The sequence below is a fragment of the Podarcis tiliguerta genome (genome assembly GCF_965153285.1).
Source record: "Podarcis tiliguerta genome assembly, chromosome: Z".
NCBI classification, from domain to species: domain Eukaryota; kingdom Metazoa; phylum Chordata; class Lepidosauria; order Squamata; family Lacertidae; genus Podarcis; species Podarcis tiliguerta.
In genome coordinates this window covers 13,071,769-13,093,840 of record NC_139553.1, presented here as the reverse complement: position 1 = coordinate 13,093,840, position 22,072 = coordinate 13,071,769, and the positions used below count along the sequence as shown (strand labels likewise).

Below are 22,072 nucleotides of genomic sequence, written 5' to 3'. Positions count from 1 at the left end.
AAAATACACCCACTAAAGATGAATGGGGAGTCAAATTGTGCGAGTACTTGGAGCTCGTGAAGCTGACAGATGCAATAAGAGATAAACCTAAAAAGATGGTGAAAGAAGAATGGGAATGTTTAAATAATTATCTAGGGGATAAAGGTACATCAATAAAGACCTGGTTATGTTTAGAATGATACCACATAGAGAAATGTTCCCTGATACCAAGATGAGGGATTCTATAGAATGCAGATAGAGAGAATTAATAAGAATAATGATCTGTTGTGATCTTGACGGAAGCATACAATGGACTTGTGTTTTGGCTCATTTCCCCCCCTTCCCCCCCCTTTTTCTTTTCCCTCCTCCTCCTCCTTTCCTCTTTTTTCTTCTTCCCCATAATGGCTTATGTTCTATGCCATGTACTTTGATATTTTTTGTAGTTTTTTAGCTTTTTCCATTATTGTTATTAATAATTTTTCTTTTGTAATTTTGCTTGTTTATATTTATCTGTATTTGTTTAAAGCAAAATAAAAGAATTAAAAGGGGGGAAAAGTCAACTTCCTGTTTTCCATTAATCTGAGCAACTGGCTCAGACAAGGGCGCTAACTTGGCCTGATGTTTGCAAGCAATGTTCTGTTTGCAACAGAGCACTTACCCTTCTCATGTGCTGCTCCAGCTGCAGGTCTCTCTACCCAGAAGCATCCTCCTGCAGCTGCTCCTGCAGCCGCTGCTGCTCCTGCGCCCACTGCAGCAGTGCATTCAGTTTTCTTCGCTACAGTTGTTCATGCATATTTGTTGTGAGTACTACAGTAGAGGGGATGAGCTGCAGGGTGTTCTTGCTAACCAAGTCCTGTGCTCACATCTTTTGCAATCATCTCTCCATCTTGCCTGGCTTGTTTGGAAAGAGCTGCAGCTGAATAGTAATAATAATAATTTATTTTTTATACCCCAGCCACTCTGGGCAGCTTCCAACCAAATATTAAAAACAGTACAGCATCAGACATTAAAAACTTCCCTAAACAGGACCGCCATCAGTTGTCTTTTAAAAGTAAAATAGTTGCTCATTGCCTTATTGCCTTGACATCTGCTGGGAGGGTGTTCCACAGGGCAGGTGCCACTACCAAGAAGGCCCTCTGCCTGGTTGCCTGTAACCTCACTTCTCACAGCGAGGAAACTGCAAGAAGGGCCTCGGGGCTGGACCTCAGTGTCTGGGCTGGACAATGGAGGTGGAGCAACAGGGGGGGTAAATTGGGCCGAATGGGGCATTGCGTCCCCAACCTCAGCCTGCCCCCACCTGCCTGTTGTTGTTTTACTTCCAGCCAATCAGGCTGTGGATATCATTGACTCTGGCTCGATGTGCTGTTGATTTCCTTGCCTTATGCCATACCAGTGAAAGCAGGTCCAGTAGGAAGGTACCCCCTCATTCTGCCCTCAGTTGGCTCCCCCTGCCTGCCTTCTTACGTCCAACCGATCCAGAGGGGAGGATTGCCTGTCAGCTTCCTCTCCCCCCTCAGCCTCCATGCTGCCATGGTAGAACACAGCAAGGAGGAGGATGGGGACAGCCCTAGACTTAGCTGGCCGTACCTGTCGTTGGCTCTGGTGCCACCTAGAGTTGGGCTCCCTGCATTCACCCCAATGAGGCACCAGCCAACACTGAACTGAAATGATGACAGAGACCTCCTGGGATGGGGAGCTTGTGGGCTGATAAAATGTTGCTGGGCTGCTACTGCCCGCCCCCCACATTGCCCCTCACCGCTGGCCAGATGGCCTGGGCTGATGGGAGTCAAACAACCCCTGGGAAGACTTTGTAAAGAGCTGCTTAATATAACTGATGGGGTTGGCATGGTGGCAACAATTGTGGGAAGTTAAGAGGTGTTCTCTTCTCATTCCAGTACCAATGGGATATATGTGAAACATGGCAAGTATGGAGCAGCTGTAGTGGGGAGCAATGCAACCAAGGAGGTAAGAGGAGGAGGTGTGGTGTCTTGAAGCAGCCTAGCCTTCTGTCAACCTGCTGTCCTCCAGATGTTTGGGGCTAGAGCTGCTGTTGGTTCTAAACATCTGGAGGATACCGGGTTGATGTAGGTTGGGCTGAGGAAATGCTTCCCTTTCTTTGAATCCTGGTTTCCTGATGGTGTCTTACTCTGGAAAAAGCAAAGGTGCTGTTTTGGCTCCTGTCTCTTTCTGCCCATCAGCTCACAAGGGTTATAGCTCCCATTTTTCTTATTCTGACCTCACTTCTCTACAAAAAGCATTTGCAGCAGGGAAGGGGCTGTCGCACAGCAACACAGCATCCACTTTGCAGACAGAAGCTCCCAAATCCAATCGCTAGCTCCTCTGGGTAGGGCTGGGGACAGTGCTGCCGGTCAGAGTAGGCAGTCCTGAGCTAGAGAGACCAGTGGTTTGATTCAGTCCAAGGCAGCTCCCTGTGCTCTTATTTAAATAGAACCATGTGGACTAGCATCTTGACAAAAGAAGGGCCTAGGGGGTATTGTGTGTGGAGTGGATAGAGAGAGGTGAGACGGCAACTTTGTCGTGGCTTGAAAAACCAATAAACGTTCCCTCCACAGTCAAAAAAGGAAGGGGGTTTCTGTAAGAGCTGCTTTGGAGAAATCGCTGTGTCGTCTGCCATGTCTACCCACTATTCTACACTGGCGACGAGGATGGGATTGGTGGACATCAGAGCACAGCCAGAGGCGGCCATCCTCTGAACTGAGCTGAATCACAGAGCGAAATCACTGAGCGAAATCACTGGACAGAACCAATTCAGAGCTGACTGTTCTGGCTAGAGCACTGTGTTCCATCCATCGCCCTTCACACCGGCATCGGAATCATCGCTTCACTTGTGCCTCTACTGCTGTTTGCGCCAGCCTCTGAATCATGGAACTCCTACCTCGCTTGGTTCGATTGCTACCTCCAAGCCAACGAGCTGACAGTAGTATCAAATGAACGGAAGCGAGTGTACTACAAGTGTACGATCAACAAGGCACTTCAGCAGCACGCTTATCCGGGTCTTGTTGTCCAACACCTGCTGCATTCCCTGGGTGAGGGTAAGGTCTTCGCTAAGCTGGACCTTGCCCAAGCCTATCAACAACTGCCTGTCAATAATGCCACTGCTGAAGCCCAGACAATCGTCACCCACCGAGGGGCATTCCGTTGCTGCCGGTTGCAGTTCGGGGTGAGTGTGGCTCCTGGCATCTTCCAAAGCCTTATGGAGCGTCTCCTGCAATGGCTTCTGGGCGTAGTACCATATTTTGATGACGTCTTGGTGTCCACAGACTCACACCAGCAGCTGTTCGAGCGCCTCCGTGCCGTGCTGACCAGGTTCCAAGAGGCCGGGCTCAAGGTAAAGAGGGAGAAGTGCCAGATTGCCGTTCCACAGGTAGAGTTATCGACGCCTCCGGCCTTCACCAGACCACATCCAAGATCCACGCTATCCAGCAGGCCCCCATCCCAAAAAACAAGATGGAGTTGCAGGCATTCCTGCGGCTGCTGAACTTTTATAACATGTTCCTGGCCCACAAAGCCACGGTGGCTGAGCCTCTTCACCGACTCCTCAGCACAAAGACGCCTTGGTCCTGGGGTCATCGGGAGATGGCGGCCTTCAACGCGGTCAAGGCTCTTCTTTCATCAGACAGTGTGCTGGTACAGTACAGTGAATCCAGGCCGCTGGTCCTTGCCTGCGATGCCTCACCTTTTAGTATCGGCGCTGTCCTTAGTCACCGTTTTCCAGACGGAAGGGAAGCACCGCTCGCCTACTTTTCCAGGACACTATCTCCGACGGAACGGAATTACAGCCAGCTCAACAAGGAAGCATTGGCACTTGTGGCTGGAGTGAAGAGGTTCCATGAATACCTCTATGGCAGGTATATCACTGACCACAAGCCGCTCCTGGGCCTCCTCGCCGGTGATCGTCCAACTCCACCGGTCCTCTCCCCGCGCATGCTGCGATGGACTGTTTTCCTGGCTGCCTACCACTACCGGCTCGTCCATCGCCCGGGGAAATCGATGGGCCATGCTGACGCCCTCAGCCGTTGCCCTCTTCCAGCGTTTCTGGAAGACCCAGCACCAGCTTCATCGCTCCTCCTGATTGAGGATCTTCTGGAAGCGCCTGTATCGGCTGCCACTGTGGCCTCCGCATCTGCCCAGGATCGTAACATCAGCCGTGTGCTCAACTGGGTGTGGAGGGGGTGGCCACAAGGGCCTTTTGCATTGAGGTTCCAGCCCTTCGCAACCAGACAACATGAACTCTCGGCTCATCGCGGCTGTCTGCTGTGGGGAGACCGCTTCGTGATTCCCCAAAGACTCCGTCAACGCGTCCTGGAGGCTCTGCACGTTGGCCACCCGGGAATTGTCAAAATGAAGGCGTTGGCTCGGTGTTACGTCTGGTGGTCTTACATGGACGATGCCATATCTGCCTGGGTGTCCGCCTGTAAAGCGTGCCAAGAATCAAGGCCTGCACCACCGGCAGCTAAGGGACACACCTGGGAGACGCCAAAGACACCCTGGTCGAGGGTGCACATCGATCTGGCTGGCCCCTTTCACGCCCGGACCTTTATGGTAGTGGTAGACGCCTATTCCAAATGGCTGGAGGTGGCTCTGATGCCCTCCACCACTACTGAGGCCGTCATCCGGGTTCTGCGAGGCCTCTTTGCGATGCATGGGTGTCCTGATGTCCTTGTCTCCGACAACGGACCGCAGTTCACGTCAGGCTCTTTTGAGCGGTATCTTTTGGGACTGGGCATCCGCCATGCCCTAACGGCACCATTTCATCCATCCAGCAACGGGCAAGCGGAGAGAATGGTGCGCTCGGCAAAAGAGGCACTGGCGCGCCTGGACCGGGGAGACTGGCACGAGCGGGTCGCCGAATACTTGTTTGTGCAACACATCACCCCTCATGCAGCCACAGGGCGGAGTCCTGCTGAACTGCTTATGGGCCGCCGCCTCAGGTCACCGCTCGACCGGCTGCACCCGGACTTTGCTGTGGCTGAACCCCCAGGCTGTGGCAACGCGCCACGGTCATTTGTTCCAGGAAACCAGGTCTTTGCCCGGAACTATGTGGGGGCATTCCTTGGGTGCCAGCCACAGTAGTGGGAGTCACTGGACCTCACTCGTACCACTCCACTTGCGGAGGCTCCACCCACAGCAGCGAATCCAGGGGATTTGGTTTCAACGCCACCTAGGGTCGCACCACAGCCTCAGCAAGAATTGGGTGGCCCCCCGGACTTGGCTACCAGTCCCCAGCGGTCTGGCAGAGTTTCCAAGCGCCCAACTTATTTAAAGGACTATGTATCACTGTTGGTCTAAGTATGGGAAATGTAACCAATATGCTTTTGTGCCTAATTGAACCATTACATGTAGTGCTGTATATAAGGAAACCATTACTATTGTAACTAATGCCTTATCTCGGTGGGGAGGGGTGTTATGTACTGAAGTTCTCACCCTGGGCCAGCAGGGGGATACTGTAGATAGTTTTCACTCAGGTCCACGTCAGTTATTTTAGGCGGGAACCCCTGGGTTGTTGTTGCTACAATGTTGACAGCCGGCTGCCTATAAAAGCAGGCCGGCTGAGCTGTTTGCTGTTCAGTCCTGTTCCAGCTTACAAAATAAAGAGCTGCTTTGGAGAAATCGCTGTGTCGTCTGCCGTGTCTACCCACTATTCTACAGTTTCAACAGCTTATGTTGGAAAAGGGATTGTTTTTCCAGCCTCTGTCCTTTTCAGCCCAGTCAGCCAGCTCTTCAGTGGTTTGTTCTGCCCCACTTTGCTATGAAAGGATTCACAGGTGTTTTACAACCAACAGATAAAATATGTCAGGAAACATATGCATTTATTCCAGGAAGACTCTGTTATGATTGCCTTGTCCCACTCCCCTATTCCAGGTGAGGGTGGTGGGGACAGGATAAAACACTGGGCTGTCATTCCCGTTTAGCTGATTGGGCGGAAAAGGACAGATCTCACCCCTTGGTTTCTCCACAGTCCAGGTGTAGGGAGCCTTTGGTCCTCCAGATGTCGCTGAACGACAGCTTCCATCATCCCTCTCCACTGGCCATGCTGGCAAGAGCCAATGGGTGTTGTAGCTCAGCACCAAAGGCTCCCCATGCCTGCTCCATTGTAACGAAGTCATTCCACATGTAATTAAGCCAGGCACCTTGTATGTTAATGTGTCATTTGTGTGTTGGGGTGCTGTGGAAATGCTACCTGGTATAAGAGCAGCTCCAGGTGCTTTTGAAAACAGCCAGTCCCGTAGTTTTTGATTCCTCACTTTTGCTCTTGTTTTCTTCTGTCCTTCCATCTCTTGTGGAATCCAGTACAGAGTGCTTCTTTATATCAGCCAGCTGCAGCAGATTGCGACCGCCAGCATCCATGCCTGGTTTGCATTCACGGTAAGCTTTGACGTTAAGACCTGCAAGGACCATGGGATAGGCTGAAGCTAAGCAGAATTCTTTGGTGGTTTGAAATGCACATTGCATACGAGGTCTCAGCTGTAGTCAATAAATTTCAGTGGATCTGCTTTCAGTAGGGCTATTGCTTGTTGCAACCCATTAGATTTGAGTAGTGTTAGATCCAAGGGGCCCCTCTATGGTTAAAACGCTTACCTAGAGATAAAGTAAAGTAGATGACATTCTGCCCTCTGTCCTACTGTAGTTAACATCCCTTGGGGTAGCCCTCCACCCCGAAATCCTATAGCATTTTCCCATTTCTAAACATGACACACTACATATGTTGATGTTTGTGTATGTGCTCAGAGTAGACTCACTGAAATTAATGCACCAAAGTTCATCATATCCATCAATTTTCATGGGTCTGCTCTGAGTAGGGCTAACATTGGGACACAACCCAAAGTCTTTAGCAAGACCCATCATTAAGAAAGTTGTTTTGAGCAGAGGCTGTCTGCTGCTCAGAATTCCACTTTCTCTTTTCTCTTTCTGCAGGTGCATCCCAACAACTACTGCACATTTTATGATGATCAGAGGCAGATTTGGTCCATCATGTTTGAATCAGAAATGGCGGCTGTGGACTTCAGCAAGCAGGTGCCAGAGGCATGCATTGCATTGTGGGGTGGGGGGTGGCTGTCCTGCAGACACTGAACTAGTGTTCGCGGGAGGTCAGCTCTCTTGCATCAGTCACCAGATGCTTTCTCTGCCAACCACTAAGAAGCATCCAGGGAGGGCAAGGAATGGTGGTGTAGCCAGTTGGGGCCTTTTCAGGCCCCTGGGGTCTTCAGCCAGTGCTGCCTTGGGCCAGATTGCATAGGTGCAGATGAAAATGCAGGCTAATAACACAACGGGCTTGGTTCTTCTTCTTCGCAGCTGTGCATTGCCAAGTATAACAGCAGCCGTTCTCCTGGCTCAGTGCTGTGCCAGGATCTTGTTCTCGGGGACGGCCAAGGTGTGGTGACTGGAGATGTCCTGGAGATCACTTTTACAGGCTGGCTGTTCCAGAACGGTAGTCTTGGGCAGGTGAGTCCTGGCAGAGGGGGTGTCTGGGGATGATGGGGGTTGAAGTCTCTAGCAGCACTGCATGGCCACAGCTTTCCCACTCCTGGTTTATAGCTTGCATAAAGCCCTTTTCTCCCACAACCCCATCCTTTTGCCTTTCAATAACATTGCAAGGAAATGAAACACGAGAGGGACTTGGTGAGGCTCACCCCGCTTGCTTCACAGCTCAGTGTGCATTTGACCCCAACCCCAATGAGCTCTAGCCAGTGCTTTTCCATGGGGATGGCATTGGTTGCTCTCCAGAGGTGGGGCCTTGCCCAGCCTTGCCGCCCTTTCTCAACTGGGGATGCTGGGGAGGGAACCCAGGACATTCTTCCTGGGAAGCACATGCTGTTAGGCCCTAAGCTACACCTGTCTCCAAGGTGTAGATCCTATTTCTCAACCTCATTTTACCCAATCTGCAACATGGGAGGCACCGCTAGGTAGGGGATTCAACATAGAAAGCTGCCTTGCACTGCATCAGGCCACCGGTCTAGGTTGGCATCGCCCACATTGACTGGCAGTAGCTCTCCAGGCTTCCAAGCAAAAGCCTTTCCCTGACCTTACTTGGAGATGCCAGGGTTGAACCTGGAACCTTCTGCCTGCAAAACAGGTGCTGTGTCCCTGAGCTGTGCCCCGTCCTTCGATACTCATTGCTGTTGGCTCAGCAGTGGGAGTAGCGGAACGTGAACCTATTACCTTCCGCGTTAAAAGTAATTTCACCCCATCAACCTTCCACTTTTGGAACAGGTTTTCGACTCAAATATAAATAAAGAGAAATTACTCCGTCTGAAGCTAGGCTCTGGCAAAGTCATCAAGGTAAGATGGCGCTATCTTCCCACCGCAGTGCAAGGATTCTTTCTTCCACTTCCCCATCTAAGCAGAGTTCAGCAGCCCGGGCTGTGTGGAAGGCTAAATAGCAGTGATGTTTTTTGAGCTCAAACCCAGATCAAATGGCTTCCTCAAGAACGGCAGGCAGGTAGCTGTCCCAGCTTGTCTGAAACTGGCCCTCAGGATTCACCCCAGGCCATGCCCCTCGCCAAGCCTGCTCTGTGGCCTGGACCAAAACAGTCCTGGACCTCCAATGTTGCCTCTTGCTGTCCTGGATGAGAGACAGAGGGGGGAGTGTGAGTGGGTGTCTAAAGTAGCCTATTGTACAAAGCTAAAAATTACATTTGTTGCCCCTCCCACTTTCCCCTCTAGCCCCGCCCACTCCTGGCATGCTCCTCCCCACCAAGAAGGTTGCCCCAGAGGGAATGGTTTTCATCCCTGCTTAAAGCTGCTTTCCTCAAGACTTCAAGAGAACTGTCAGTATTCCTGTGCCCTGCTCTCAACCAGCCTTTACCAACTTGACAAACACACACACAGATCCTGTGGACTCCAACTCCCTTCAGCCCCAGCCAGCGCCTGCTGATTGGAGTTGGAGTCCAAGGTATCTGGACGACGTCAGGTTGGTGAAGGCTGTGTGGTTCTGGCACTTAGCGAAGGCGGTCACCCAAACTTGTTTTCTGCTTGGTTCTCCGTTTCTGGAACTTGAAGGGCTTGGAAGATGGGATGATTGGCATGAAGAGAGGAGGCAGGCGGTTCCTCCTCATCCCGCCAGCATTGGCTTATGGGCGTTTGGCAGAAGCTGAACGCATTCCTCCGGACTCGACCCTGGCCTTTGAGGTGGAAGTCAAACGGGTGAGTGTGTCTTCCTCCCAATGTGTTAGCAACCAAGAGAACCTCGGAAGGTTGTTGGGTGGTTGGTCTACGGCCTGGATAAAGTTCTACAAATTGAGGCAGTGGTTGCCTTGACCAGACTCCATGATGCCCCTCTTTTGCTCCCTTAGGTGAGGTTTGCAAAGGGCGCTGACTCCGCCGGACAGAGCCTGGGCCCCAGGGACTCCCTCACACCTTCACCAGCGCCACCATCAAAAAGCCCCGCTACAGACCCAGCATGGCTGACTCCTCCTACTCCCGCTCCAAAGCCAGGGTGAGAAATAAATTGAGGGTGCCCTTAGCTTTTAAGCCTTCCATTCTCCCAGCTGTCGCATCCTAACTCTGCAGTAAACAGAGTCCCAAAGGCCAGTTGAGTATCCTACCCCTTAATAGACTCTTCCTACTATGCTCAGATGTGTTAACTCCCTTCCTTCCATACTGCAGGGAGCCAGCTGTGCGTGCCAAATCAAGCTCTATTAGCAAACAGCGAGCGGTAAGTCCCCATTGGAGCCAAATCTGCCTATTGATTGTATAGTTCCTGATGAATGAGACCAAAGCAATGAGAAGTAACTTGGTCCTCTCATAGAGAGAGGGATCCTTATTGGTGAGCATTTTTTGAGAAACTCAAAAGCTCCCACATAATAAAGGTACTGTATTTTTCGCTCTATAAGACGCCCCCTATTTTTTGGGACTTAGATTTAAGAAAATTGGGGGAAATGTACAGTGGTGCCCCGCAAGACGAATGCCTCGGAAGACGGAAAACCCGCAAGACGAAAGGGTTTTCCGTTTTCAGAGGTGCTTCGCAAGACAAATTTCTCTATGGGCTTGCTTCGCAAGACGAAAATGTCTTGCAATTCTTGAGGGTTTTTTTCGCTCCCCAACCCCTTTTTCTAAAGCGCTAAGATGCTAATAGCCTTTTAGCAGCTAATCCGCTAATCCCTTAAGCCTTTAATAGCCGTTAATAGCCCTTAAACTGCTAATAGCGCTAATAGCGCTAATCCGCTAATGGGCTTGCTTCGCAAGACGAAAAAACCGCAAGACGAAGAGACTCGCGGAAAGGATTCTTTTCGTCTTGCGAGGCACCACTGTATCCGTGTATAAGATCCCCCCTAATTTTTGACATTATTTTTAAGAGAAAAAGCCTAGTCTTATACACGGAAAAATACGGTGTGTCACAGGAAAAGCCTATCATCAGTAACTACAAGTAATTAACATTTGATATTGTGCTTGTATAGACTTCTAAGATGGGTTTCTAAGTGTTGGTTTTTTTTAAAAAAATGCAGTTTTAAAGTTCTTTCATTAATAGTTTTAGAGTGAAAATGTAGCAAGGAAATGTTCATGAGGACCCCCCCCCCATGGGTGTTCATGTTGACAACATCTTAGTTGATTATCTGTGTACTTCATTCCCGTTTCCTATCAGAGGGCATGCTGGCTGGGGGCTGATGGGAGTTGTAGTCCATTACACCTATAGGGCCCCAGGTTGGTGAAGGTTGCTGTGCCCTTTTCTCTAATTTTATTAAGTTTTCTATTTTACATTTCAGAATAAACATTTTACAAACTGTAAAATATCCAGTCACTTCCCTTCTTCTCCTTCCATGGTTCATTTTATATATTATACATTCCTGCATATTTTAGTAAACCATTCAAATCAGTTTTCCATTTTTACACCATCAAAAATTATTTACTCTGTTGAATTTATCTCAGCTCTGCCATCATTTTCAGCTGGTTGATATGCCCTCAACTAAGGCCTAAGTACTGAGCATCTGACATGCATTGTCAGGCACACAAAGGAAGCCACAGTGGGGAGGGGGGAAGGACAAACCAGCTGCTTTCTCTTAGGGGATCTGGTCCCCTTGGCTTAATCCTGCCCAGGGCATGTGACAGCCCTCACCACCATTTTGAAATCCCACTGTTAAGCTTTGAAAGGATATGAGAGGTTGTTTTACTGGATGCATCCCATGATATGGGAAGAGGAATCTCTCTCTTTTTTAAAGAAACCATGAAGATATCTAATGCAGGAAGATTGGAAATCTAAATGCAATATAAGCTGTTGTATGAGCTTGTAAACCACTTTTATTTTCCTTAGCTGGGCAATGAGGTCACTTTGGCTTGGGCAGTTGTAACCGACAACATCTAGATGGAAGGTCCCCTCAATCACCCTCCCTGTTTTATAGCCTGATGTCATATTCTGACAAACAATACCTACGTTTCTGAAAAGCCTGGATGGCCAATTATAACACCAATTTCTCTTCCCTTTCTCTTTCCCTCGAAAGAATCCTGATGTAACAAAAGTGAAACTGATTTCCCGTATGGCGAAGATGGGTCAGCCTATGCTACCTGTCCCCTCCAGCACATTTGCACCCCAGCAGGACTCAGCTGACAAGGATGTAGAGGTGTGTTAGCTTCAATTCTCAGCTTTTTTTCAGTGGGGTTTGTGTGTGTTGGCTGTTGCTGAAATTCAGGTAGGTTGGCAGGATGACGGTTGACGAACATAGCATGCCTTATACCAAGTGAGACTGCTCATCCACCTAGCTCCCTACTGTCTACACTGACTGGCAGTGAAGGAGGGGAGGGCCCTTTTTTTACTTAATTACAAACCTACCTGGTTCTACAGGGTTACAGACAGGGGGCATTCCCTGCCTACCGGGAATGCCTACCTGGGGCCTTTTGCATGAAACTGAGAGTCTTGCCCTCCCTAGATCTAGTATTCACCCCAAACTGGTTTTGGGTCTGAATCTTAATTTGAGGGAAAGCCTTGTAAGGATCATCAATCATTTTATTTGTATGTCGCCTTTCCCAAGTTAAAACAATGCTCAAAGCGGCTTACAACGTATTAAAAAAAACCCCATAGCTACAAATGTTCTGGCATGCCTCTCTCTCGTTAATGTGGGATTTGAAGCCTCCAGGGTCCCTTTCCACTTCCCAGGAGGGTTAATTGTGCATTGTCTTCTTCAGGAGCCGCATGCCATTCAAGAATTTTCAACCTTCTGTCCGAACGACTATTGTCCAATGGCCCCTCCTCAGTGGGCAATGCAAGGTAAAAAGTGTGTTCCCTTGTTGTGCCTTGGTGATGGTCACCAACTAGGGTGGCTTCAAAAGAGGGTTAGGCAAGTTCATGGAGGAGAGGGCTGTCAATGGCCACCGGCACTGTGGCTACGCCCTCCCTCCCCCCACGGCTGGAGGAAAGAATGTTTCTGAATGCCAGTGGCTGGAAACCGCAGGAGGGGAGGGGGCTCTTGTGCTCAGGTGCTGTTTGCAGGCTTCCCATGGGGGGCACCTGGTTGGCCACTGTGAGAAGAGGGTGCCACACTAGATGGGCGACTGGCCAAATCTGGCAGGGTTCTTCTTGAGTGCAGTGGCTCTACTCAGTAGAGTTTAGTTGGACACAACCCAGAAGCCAGCATGATGATTGTGCATGGAAAGCGGAGGAAATCTGGATGTGTGGGGATGGGGGAGCAGCGTCCTTCATTTGCTGTAGATCAGCTTGAGCAGAGTCTGCATCTGTCACTGGCATTGTGTTTAGATGCTTGAATTGATCTGTTTGTCTGCTTACTCCTCTGGGCTCCTTTGGGTGGAAATAGAGACAAACATTTTGATGTTGTTGTTGATGATGATGATGATGATTGTCTGCTTGTATTGAGATGGACAACGCTGATGCCTCTGCTTTCTTCCTAGTTCCTCATCCAGTTATCTCGTGGCTCCAGGTGCCTGCTGCCCCCCAGCCACACCCACTCCTTCCAGGAACCCCTCAATACTGTCAGGTAAGGAGTCTTTTGTAGGCAGAGAAAGGTTCTTTCATAGGCTGCCAAGTGAGCCACAACATTATGCTCTGTTCCCTGGTTTGCTCAAGACAGGGGCATGTGACTAGCAGGCTAGACTAAGTTTCCTCATCCTTTTCTGTCAGTATCAGGTCTTCATTTGCAAAATAGGGAGGGTGAAGCATAACCATGAAGGTAATAGCCCTTCGGTGCAAATCCCAAAAGCGCTAGATTAAGAACTGGCAGTATTAATAGCCTTGGGTTGGAGGGAAGCAGTTTGTTACCTCGGCAGAAGTAGTTTCCACCAAATCCAGCGGGGATCTTCTATATATTGGATGATCTTTAGAAGAATGTAAGAAGAACCTCTGCTGGATCAGGCCAACGGCCTATCTCACCCAGCATCCTGTTCACCTGGGGGCACCTGTTCTCAGTGGCTACCTGGATGCCCCAGTGCAAAGTGCACAATCAGTGCCTGAGTGCAAGAGCTCTTTCTCCTCCCTCAGTTTCCAGCAACTGGCATTCAGAAGCATTCCTTCTTCCAGCCATTAGCTGTCGAGGCCAGTAGCCCCATGGATCTGCCCAATCCTCTTTTAAAGCTGTCCAAATGGTTGTCCATCATTGCCTTTTGCAGGAGAGGATCCCTTGCAGTCCTTGGCCTTTGGGTCATCTAGCCCTTGAGAGCAGGCTTAAGCAATCCTGCTGTTTTAATGGGGGACCTTTTTGCCGTCTGTTTGGTCAGTGTGACAAGTCACCTGACTCTCCTTTCCCTCCCCCACCTGTGTTCTCAGCCTTATGCAGGGATGCCATATGCTTACCCACAAGTGAGTGCCGCAGTTTCCCAGCTCCAGCCTGTTGGGTTGTGCCCAGCTCCTTTCCAAGGTATGTTCAAACTCTGCACTATGTAGCTTTGGGAGCTGCTTTCAAACATTAACTTTTTTAAAAAAGCAAACCCCTTTATTAACATTGTTGACAACCCAAAAGTCTCAGTGAAAGTTAGAAATTCCCCCGTTCAGAGCATCACAGGCTACTGGATCAGGCCAGTGACCCATGTAGTCCAGCATTTTCTTCTTACAATGGCCAACCAGATGCCTGTGGGAAACCCACAAGCAGGATCTGAGCACCTCTCCCTTCCTGTGCTTTTCAGCAGCTGGTATTCAGAAGCATTTATTGCCCCCAATTGTGAAGTCGGGACATGGACATCATGGCTAGTTGCCATCAATAGCCTTCTCCTCCTCCGTGAATTTGTCCAATCCTCTTTTAAAGCCATCCAAGTTGGTGGCCATCTCTGCCTCCCGAAGTCTGCACTGTGTGAAGAAGCATTTCCTTTTGCCTTATTCCAGCCGTTTAAAAGCTGGGAATAGGCAGCTAAGTTGCCTAAAAGTCCCCCACCCTCGAAGATTCACGGCTGCTTGTTAAGATGCTCAAGAACTGTGTTCTTTTCTCCCTGCCCTTTCTTATTGGTGTGACCCCTCTGTTCCCACCCTGTCCACTTCTACAGTGGTACCTCGGGTTAAGTACTTAATTCGTTCTGGAGGTCCGTTCTTAACCTGAAGCTGGTTCTTAACCTGAAACACCACTTTAGCTAATGGGGCCTCCCGCTGCTGTCACGCTGCTGCTGCACAATTTCTGTTCTCATCCTGAAGCAAAGTTCTTAACCCGAGGTACTATTTCTGGGTTAGCGGAGTCTGTAACCTGAACCCAAGGTACCACTGCATTTGCTTCCGCTGGCTGTCTCATTTTGAAACAACAATAACAAACACAACCTTGCAAAGTTTTCTTTCCTCTCACAGCAGCAGGAGACCTTGGTTCATTCCTGCTGACAGACACCCAGCAGCAGAACACAGAGATCTGCCTGGCCGTTGGGAAGGTGGCTGAGAAGATGGACCAGCTGTCAGTCAAGGTAATACAGAACTTTCAGGATAGGAAGCTGCTTAAGAACTGCCTTGCTAGGAAGGTGTTTTTCTTGCAACAGGCTTTTCCAGTGGGCTGAAAAGCTCCCTCCCCTGAGGTGTTGGTTTTGTATTGTTGATTATTTTATTTCATAAAAAAACTCAAAGCACTTTACAAAAAGAATAAAACAATAGAATTATTAGTAAAAACGATTAAAATATTCAAAAAATTAAAACCAGCGATAAACTAGAAACCTATCAGCATTCTAGAGATCTAAAGAAGCATGTGCCAAAAAGGGTACAGGCAGTTCCCCATTTACACGGGGTTTGCGTTCTGAGGCACTGTGCATGTCAGCCTGCCCCGCACCCCTGCAGGGCCAAAAGTGGTGCGCCCACAGATGGGGAGTTGCCTGTACAGTGAAGGTGCCTGCCTGATATTGATTGTTGTTCAACTGTTTTATGGCTTTTAAACAACTTTGGGGTTTTATGTTCATTGTATAATACATATATCAGGCAGTATATACATTTTCTGAAATAATAAATCAATCTACCTTCAGGTTTTGCTTCTGTTTCATAGTGTTGGAGAACTGTATCTAGCTGCTTTTATAGTAGGCTTGTGAATTGTCTTTTTAATCTCTGATGGGGGGGGAGGTTTGGGACTAGGGAAGTTGCTTCAGCTAGGTGGTGGAGCACCTTTGCATGCAGAAGGTTCCATGTTAGCTCCCTAATGTCTCTAGGTAGGACTGGGCAACTCCCCAGTCCGAAAACCCAGGGAGATGCTGCCCGCCAGTGTTGACAGCACTGAGCTAGATGGACCCAGTGGTCTGATACCGAGCCAGGTTCCTGTGCTCCCAGCAGTTTCTCTCCTTGGCAAACAAGTGAGCAGCTCAAAGGGCCCAGGCCTGATCTGGCTTCTTCTCTCCCGTGTGCTGATGCTTCAAGCTGCATCTCCTTTTTGTTTTTCCTTTCTCTCCCCACACCCCTTGCAGCTGGAGGAACTACGGAAGCAAAACTCTGGCCCCGGTTTGCTGCCAGGCATCTCTTCTGTTACCATGGAAACCTCTATGATCATGAGTAACATCCAGCGTATCCTGCAGGTAAAGATCCTGTCTACTTGAGAGCATGAAGACTAGAACACCTTGCTTTTACCTTCAGGTGAAGGGTCACAGCTAAGTGGCAGAGCTTGTGATTCGCAGGCAACAGGTCCTGGGTACAGTCCCCAATGGTGTCTCCTGGCAGGGCTGAGAGAGACCCTGCACCCTGGAGGAGACGCTGCCAGTCAGTGGGGAGCCTTGGGCACAGATGCTGCCCTGTCCTTCCCTGTTCCTGCTCTGCACCTTCCTTGAGTTCTTTTGGCCAGCTGGAAGTGTCTTTGTTGCTAGCCTGGATGTGGAGCAATCGGTGTAGAGACTTCTTGTCTCCTGTATTATAGCCACATCTGTTGCTCCACCCACTTTTGTCCCTAGCCCCGCCCACACCTGGACAGTTGATCCAGAGGCAAGGCAGCCTTTGGACTGGCAGAGGTTCTTTGCCCCTGTTGTAGGCTGCACTGAGCTAGATACACGCAACTATCTGGCTTGAGCTAAGGGAGCTTCCTCTGTTCCAGTTCCTCTAAGGCTGCACTAGCAATTGGGCTTTTAGTATTGCAGCTCCAGACATCCAGAAATCAGACCAGGGCCTAGTGTGATGCTGTTCAGATGCCTCTTGAAAGCATGCTTGCTTTGGAGGGCTTTCCATCCTGAGATGTCACTTATGAAGATCAAGTTTTATACCTGCTGAAATGGTGTTGTTTTTTAAAGTTGAGTAGAATAGATGGGCTTATTGTATCAGAGTTTGTGAAACTGATTTTATTCATTCTCAGAGCTTGGATTTCTGTGTTGTATTTTGCTTTTACCATGTATCTTGCTTCCATGGCTTCATGCAGTACAGCTGTCTCGCAATTTGCTTACTAAATAACGTTTACCTAGGAGGCTTGCAAAAGGGGAGCAGCTCCAAACTGCCCATGTTCTGTCCATGACCATGGCGGAAGACCACAAAGATTTCTCTCTTCAAATCTGGGTCCCCGAGAGAGGTTGGGGAAGAGATTGTGGCTGGAGATTGTGAGAGTTGTAGAGACCAGGACTGGCTCTGACGCATTCCGTTTTGCTCTTTGTGCCACAGGAAAATGAGAGGTTGAAAGAGGAGATCGTTGAGAAGAGCAGCCGCATTGAGGAGCAGAACAAGAAGATTGGTGAACTGATTGACCGCAACCAACGGTGAGGGAGACTCTTGCTCACTTTTAATGCTCTATGAGAAACAGCTGGTATTTGTGGCTGAAGCCTAAAGCTCAGGTGGCCTGGCTCAATCCCCAGGCACCTCAAGGCTCCTGTCAGTCAAAGTGGACAGTACTGGGCTGGATGGACAAATAGAGGAATACAGGAATATAGCCAGGGTGGGGTTCCAGTTAAGAGGGTCTGTCAGAGTAAGATCTGGGAGACCAGGGTTCCTATCCCCACTCTGCCATGAAGGTGACCTTGGGCCAGTCACTCTCTCTCAGCCTAAGCTACCTCACAGGGTTGTTGTGAAGATAAAAAAGGGAGGAAAACTATATACCAGTATTTGAGCTCCTTGGAGGAAAGATGGAACAGAACTATTAGGATTCTGATATAAAGGATAGAAGCTCTCCTAGGGTGGCTTTTGAAAAGTGAGATCTACATATGATACTGCCTTGATTTATTTATTTTTACATGAGAGGGTGGAAAGTATCAAATCATGCAAACATTCACGTGTGCAAAAAACAATTCTTCCCCCAGCTATGTGGAGCAGGGCAACCTGATATTTGATCAGAGCAACAGCTCACTGCAGAGGACCATGAAGCACACCCAGGCAAGGGTCCTACATGCTGAACAGGAGAAGGTAAGCCCTGGCAGTGTGACAGCCACAACAGGAAGGCCAAGTGACTGAGACTGTGGGGAGGGCAAGTGCTATCCCAGGATCCCGTCCTTGAGTTCACAATCGCTAGTGCAGGTCACTATTCCCCTTTGCTTGCAGGCCAGAAATAAGTTACGTTTCTGAGCAGCAACAAAATAGAACAAAATAGAACAAACGATTGGCTAGGTATACATGCACATACAGGTAAAAGATTCATAAGCTTCAGGTAATCCTTTGAAAAGCACCTCAGGTTGGCATGGTGTGAGCAAGCACAGTGAACGTCCCCCTCACTTCCTCCTATGCAGCCAAGAAGAAGGGTGTGAGAGTTTCCACTTCTAGGTAACTGCTGCTTCCTCTGATGTCTGGACTGAGAACAGCCATTAATGTTAAGTAGAATTAGTTTCTGAAGTTAGCTTATAGAAACAAACATTTGAAGTTGGTGTGTTTGATATTACCCATAGTTGATGTTAGCTGCAGCTCGTTGTCCCAGGCAACACAGCAAACCATGGCTAGGCATAAGTGTCAGGGTTCCTGGGCGCATGAGAGGATAGCATGCAAGTCCAGGTTTGCTGTGGCCTGTTCTTGCTTGGGCATCAGCGTGCAAACCCTGCCATTAAGGGATCTTCCATGCATCTTACCCTGAGGCTGCTGGGATTTTGAGTGAAATAATCAGCCCTTGGAGCACAGAATAAGCATGCCAGAATGCCATTGCTTATTTGATAAAACTTTCTCCCCTCTTGCTGTTCTTGCTTCTGGTGGTGTTAACTCTCCTCTCCTTGTCGCCGCTTTTCTCTCTAGCACATGCCGCCACTGGATCACTTGCAATTCCCAGGAACAGCATGCTGTCTCTAATGGTGGAGGGAGACCCTAGCCCTTGTGGCTGCGGGCTGTGGATAGCTTTTCCTGCTCCATTGCTAAAGCCATCTAACTGTTTGGCCTTCATTCCATCTTTTGGGAGAGAGCTCTGCTGTGTGAAGATGTCCTTTCTTTTGTCTGTCCTGAATTTTCTGGGGAAATCTTTTCTGCTCTCCATTTTATGCACCTTTGTCGTGCATGCTTTCTCCTGAACTAACTAAAAAGCCCAAGGCTTCTGCCTCCCCCTGCTCCTCATAGCCTTGCCAGTAGACCAGTTCTGCAGGGTGTTTCCTGGGAGACTCATTCTTAGCATTTGGGAGCCTCCAAAAGCACAGCTCTTGCATCCTCCCAGGAAAGGTCTTGTGGCTCTCCTTTCCCATATGTTATCCTGTCTCTTCTGCTCCTTTGTGTTGCAGGTCAGAATCAGCAAGAAGCTAGCGGAAGCCACGGCGCAGATCTCCCAGCTCCAGCTGGAGCTGGCCCATCATCAGAAGCAGGAGATGAATCTTCATTCCCAACTGAATGAAGCCCTGACAGAGTCAGAGAGACAGAAAGCCCAGGTCAGCCGACTCCGTGCACAGCTGGCAGGTAAGGGAAGCTGAGAGGAGGCGCTGAAACGGCAGAAGAGCACGATCCAAGCATGTGCAGGGTAGTTTTATCATCCTAGGAAATTCTTTAGCTTGCTGGTAGGGAGCCTGTGGCCCTCCAAGTATTACTGGCCTTCACTTCTCATGAGCCCCAGCAAGCGTAGCCAGGGATGATGGCCGTTGGAGTCCAGCAACCTCTGGAGGTCCTGCTCCTTAGGGCCTCCTGCAGTGTAGCTGTTAAAAACTCAGACACACAATCTCCAAACTCTTGACTTTAATTCCATCTTTTTTAAAAAGGCAAGCTTCTGATCTCTACAAACTTGATTGATTGTACAGTGGTGCCTCGCAAGACGAAAAGAATCCGTTCCGCGAGTCTCTTCGTCTTGCGGTTTTTTTCGTCTTGCGAAGCAAGACCATTAGCGGCTTAGCGGATTAGCGCTATTAGTGGCTTAGCGGGCTTAGCGGATCAGCTGATAAGCGGCTTAGTGGCTTGGGAAAAGGGGGGGGGGGAAACCCCGCAGGAACTCGCAAGACATTTTCGTCTTGCGAAGCAAGCCCATAGCAAATTCGTTTTGCGAAGCACCTCCAAAACGGAAAACCCTTTCGTCTAGCGGGTTTTCTGTCTTGCGAGGCATTCGTCTTGCGGGGCACCACTGTATTTCTATGCTGCTTTTTGTTGAAATGAATCTCCAGCTTACAAACAATAAGTAACATTAACATAATAGAAAATGTGTTTGTGCATATTCTGCACCTTCCTTGCTCTGCATGCAAGAGCAGAGCAGTGTAAGAGTGAGAAGAAACATGTGATATGTCTTTAAAGTTACACGGAGGCCCCATCCACACTATACAGCATTATCATGCCACTGCAGTCAGGCATGGCTTTCTCCCACGGAATCCTGGGAAGTGTGTTTTTTTCCAGTTGCCAATACAGTGGTACCTCGAGTTACAGACGCTTCAGGTTACAGACGCTTCAGATTACAGACTCCACTAACCCAGAAATAGTACCTCGGGTTAAGAATTTTGTTTCAGGATGAGAAAAAAAATCGTGCTCCGGTGGCGTGGCAGCAGCAGCAGCAGCGGGAGGACCCATTAGGTAAAGTGGTACCTTAGGTTAAGTTTCAGGTTAAGAACGGACCTCCAGAACGAAATAAGTACTTAACCCGAGGTACTACTGTAGTTGTGTAGAAGTGGAGAGCCCTGCTTAAGCAGCCATTTCCAGCATGGTTTAACAGTCTCGGAATTGTTGAATTACTGAAATAAATAAATTCCACGATATTCTAATTTTTTAAGTTTCACCTGTATGTCTTTAAAGTTACACGGAGGCCCCATCCACACTATACAGCGTTATCATGCCACTGCAGTCAGACATGGCTTTCTCCCAAGGAATCCTGGGAAGTGTGGTTCATTCCGGCTGCCAATAGTTGTGTTGAAGTGGAGAGCCCTGCTTAAGCGGCCATTTCCAACATAGCTTAACAGTGTGGGAATTGTAGCTGGGGGTGGTGGCAGACTGGGGTGTCCCACCACCTCTCAGCACCCTTAAGAGAATGTTCCCATTTCCCAGAATGTTTTGTGGGAAGCTGTGAGTGTTTGACGCATATAGTGCAGATGGCGCTGTACTTAGGCTTAGCTACAGCAGTGGAAGGAAACAAGGGCATGCACTGTAACTGGCTCTGTGCCCCACATCCACAGAACTTCAGAAATCGTCTGACAACATGAAAAGCAGATACCAGGAGGAGAAGCTGAGGGGGAAGAAGTTGGATGAGAAGGTGGCAGCCTTGGAAGAGGAGCTGGCTGATATCCGCATTAAGAAGGAGAATCTGGAGAAGGTAGTGCCCAGGGGTGGCAAAAGTCATCACCCGAGGCTAGAAGTGGCTCCCTGGAAAACTCTCTCTGACCCTTAGGATTCTCCCAGTGCCACCCCTCCCCTCAGCTTTGCACCCTTGACTGTTCTTTGCCTCCCTGGAAGATGCCCTTGTACCCTGATCATGCATCTTCTTTCATTCTTTAATGGAGGACTGAAAGGGACAAGTGGGCAAATTAACGTGTGTTGCTCCACTACCATCATCCCTCTTATATCATCTGGGTTATGACACTGCCCTTGAATCCCTGAGGCAAAGGCTTTGGGACATCTCACATAGGGACCTGCGATCCCGATCTTATGTAATTTGTAGCCTGGTCGCAGCTGGAATCCAATACGGGTATGACTATCAAATATTCTCATACCTTAGGAATTTGCCTTACCTACCTATCGGCGTTTATTTACCAAAGCCAGACTAAATGTATTTCCCTTGGAAGTTCTAAATGACAGGCTGAGAGGCATCCCCTATCAGAATAGGCTTTGTTTATGTTCTGCAGACATTGATTGCATGAACACGCAAGGGACCAACAGATCAATCCCCTACTGGCAAATTTACCAGGAAAATCGGAAGCCTCCCATATTAGATAGATAGATAGATAGATAGATAGATAGATAGATATCATTATGACACCACGGTCTACACTGTGCCTCATTTCCAAAGGAAACACAGACTAAGTGCCTAGACCCCTGCAGTCTTGCACCGGTCAGAGATTGGGGTGGCATTTAGCCCCATATTACTAATCATGGGAGCAGCAAAGAGGGTGAAGCCCAGCTCTCTAGAAATAACAGGTTGTATCTAAGGTACTGCAAAGTGAAAGTCACTTAGCTGTGCCTGTGTGGCTGAGTAGGGATTCAAACCCTGGTCTCCTGAGTCCTGGTTAGAGACCAACCGTTACACTGTACTTTCATCAGGGGCTGCAGTCTTTTTTGTGGCAAATAATCCCCCCTCCCCTCTACTTGTTCCAGACAACAACTCTGCAGCTGCTGGAGAGTCAGGAGGAGCAAAGGGGGAGCAGCAGCACCAAGGAGGAAGGACCGGCGGAAAGGAAGCAG

The 22,072-nt window shown here is 49.0% G+C and overlaps 2 protein-coding genes across 2 annotated transcripts in view; both read left to right on the top strand.

The window, feature by feature from the left end:
• Positions 1-22,072, top strand: part of LOC310669447 (FK506-binding protein 15-like) — a 124,490-nt gene that overhangs the window by 6,628 nt on the left and 95,790 nt on the right. The window lies entirely within an intron of this gene.
• LOC310669544 (FK506-binding protein 15-like) lies at positions 1,604-19,162 on the top strand. Its single transcript, XM_083423836.1, has 16 exons — positions 1,604-1,944; positions 6,292-6,366; positions 6,916-7,014; positions 7,294-7,443; positions 8,212-8,280; positions 9,001-9,144; positions 9,294-9,436; positions 9,607-9,655; positions 12,118-12,199; positions 12,838-12,923; positions 13,709-13,799; positions 14,711-14,820; positions 15,799-15,906; positions 16,970-17,064; positions 17,602-17,704; positions 18,518-19,162. The coding sequence occupies exons 3-16, from the start codon at positions 6,973-6,975 to the stop codon at positions 18,569-18,571; spliced, it is 1,326 nt and encodes a 441-aa protein (XP_083279962.1). The 5' UTR covers positions 1,604-1,944; positions 6,292-6,366; positions 6,916-6,972; the 3' UTR covers positions 18,572-19,162.

What these genes read in the sequence shown, in the direction of transcription:
- LOC310669544 (XM_083423836.1), top strand. Translation starts at nt 6,973, where the DNA reads ATGTTTGAATCAGAAATGGCGGCTGTGGACTTCAGCAAGCAG. An exon ending in CTGTGGACTTCAGCAAGCAG is followed by an intron (nt 7,015 to 7,293) that starts GTGCCAGAGGCA and finishes TCTTCTTCGCAG; the next exon opens with CTGTGCATTGCCAAGTATAA. An exon ending in TACATGCTGAACAGGAGAAG is followed by an intron (nt 17,705 to 18,517) that starts GTAAGCCCTGGC and finishes TTTTCTCTCTAG; the next exon opens with CACATGCCGCCACTGGATCA.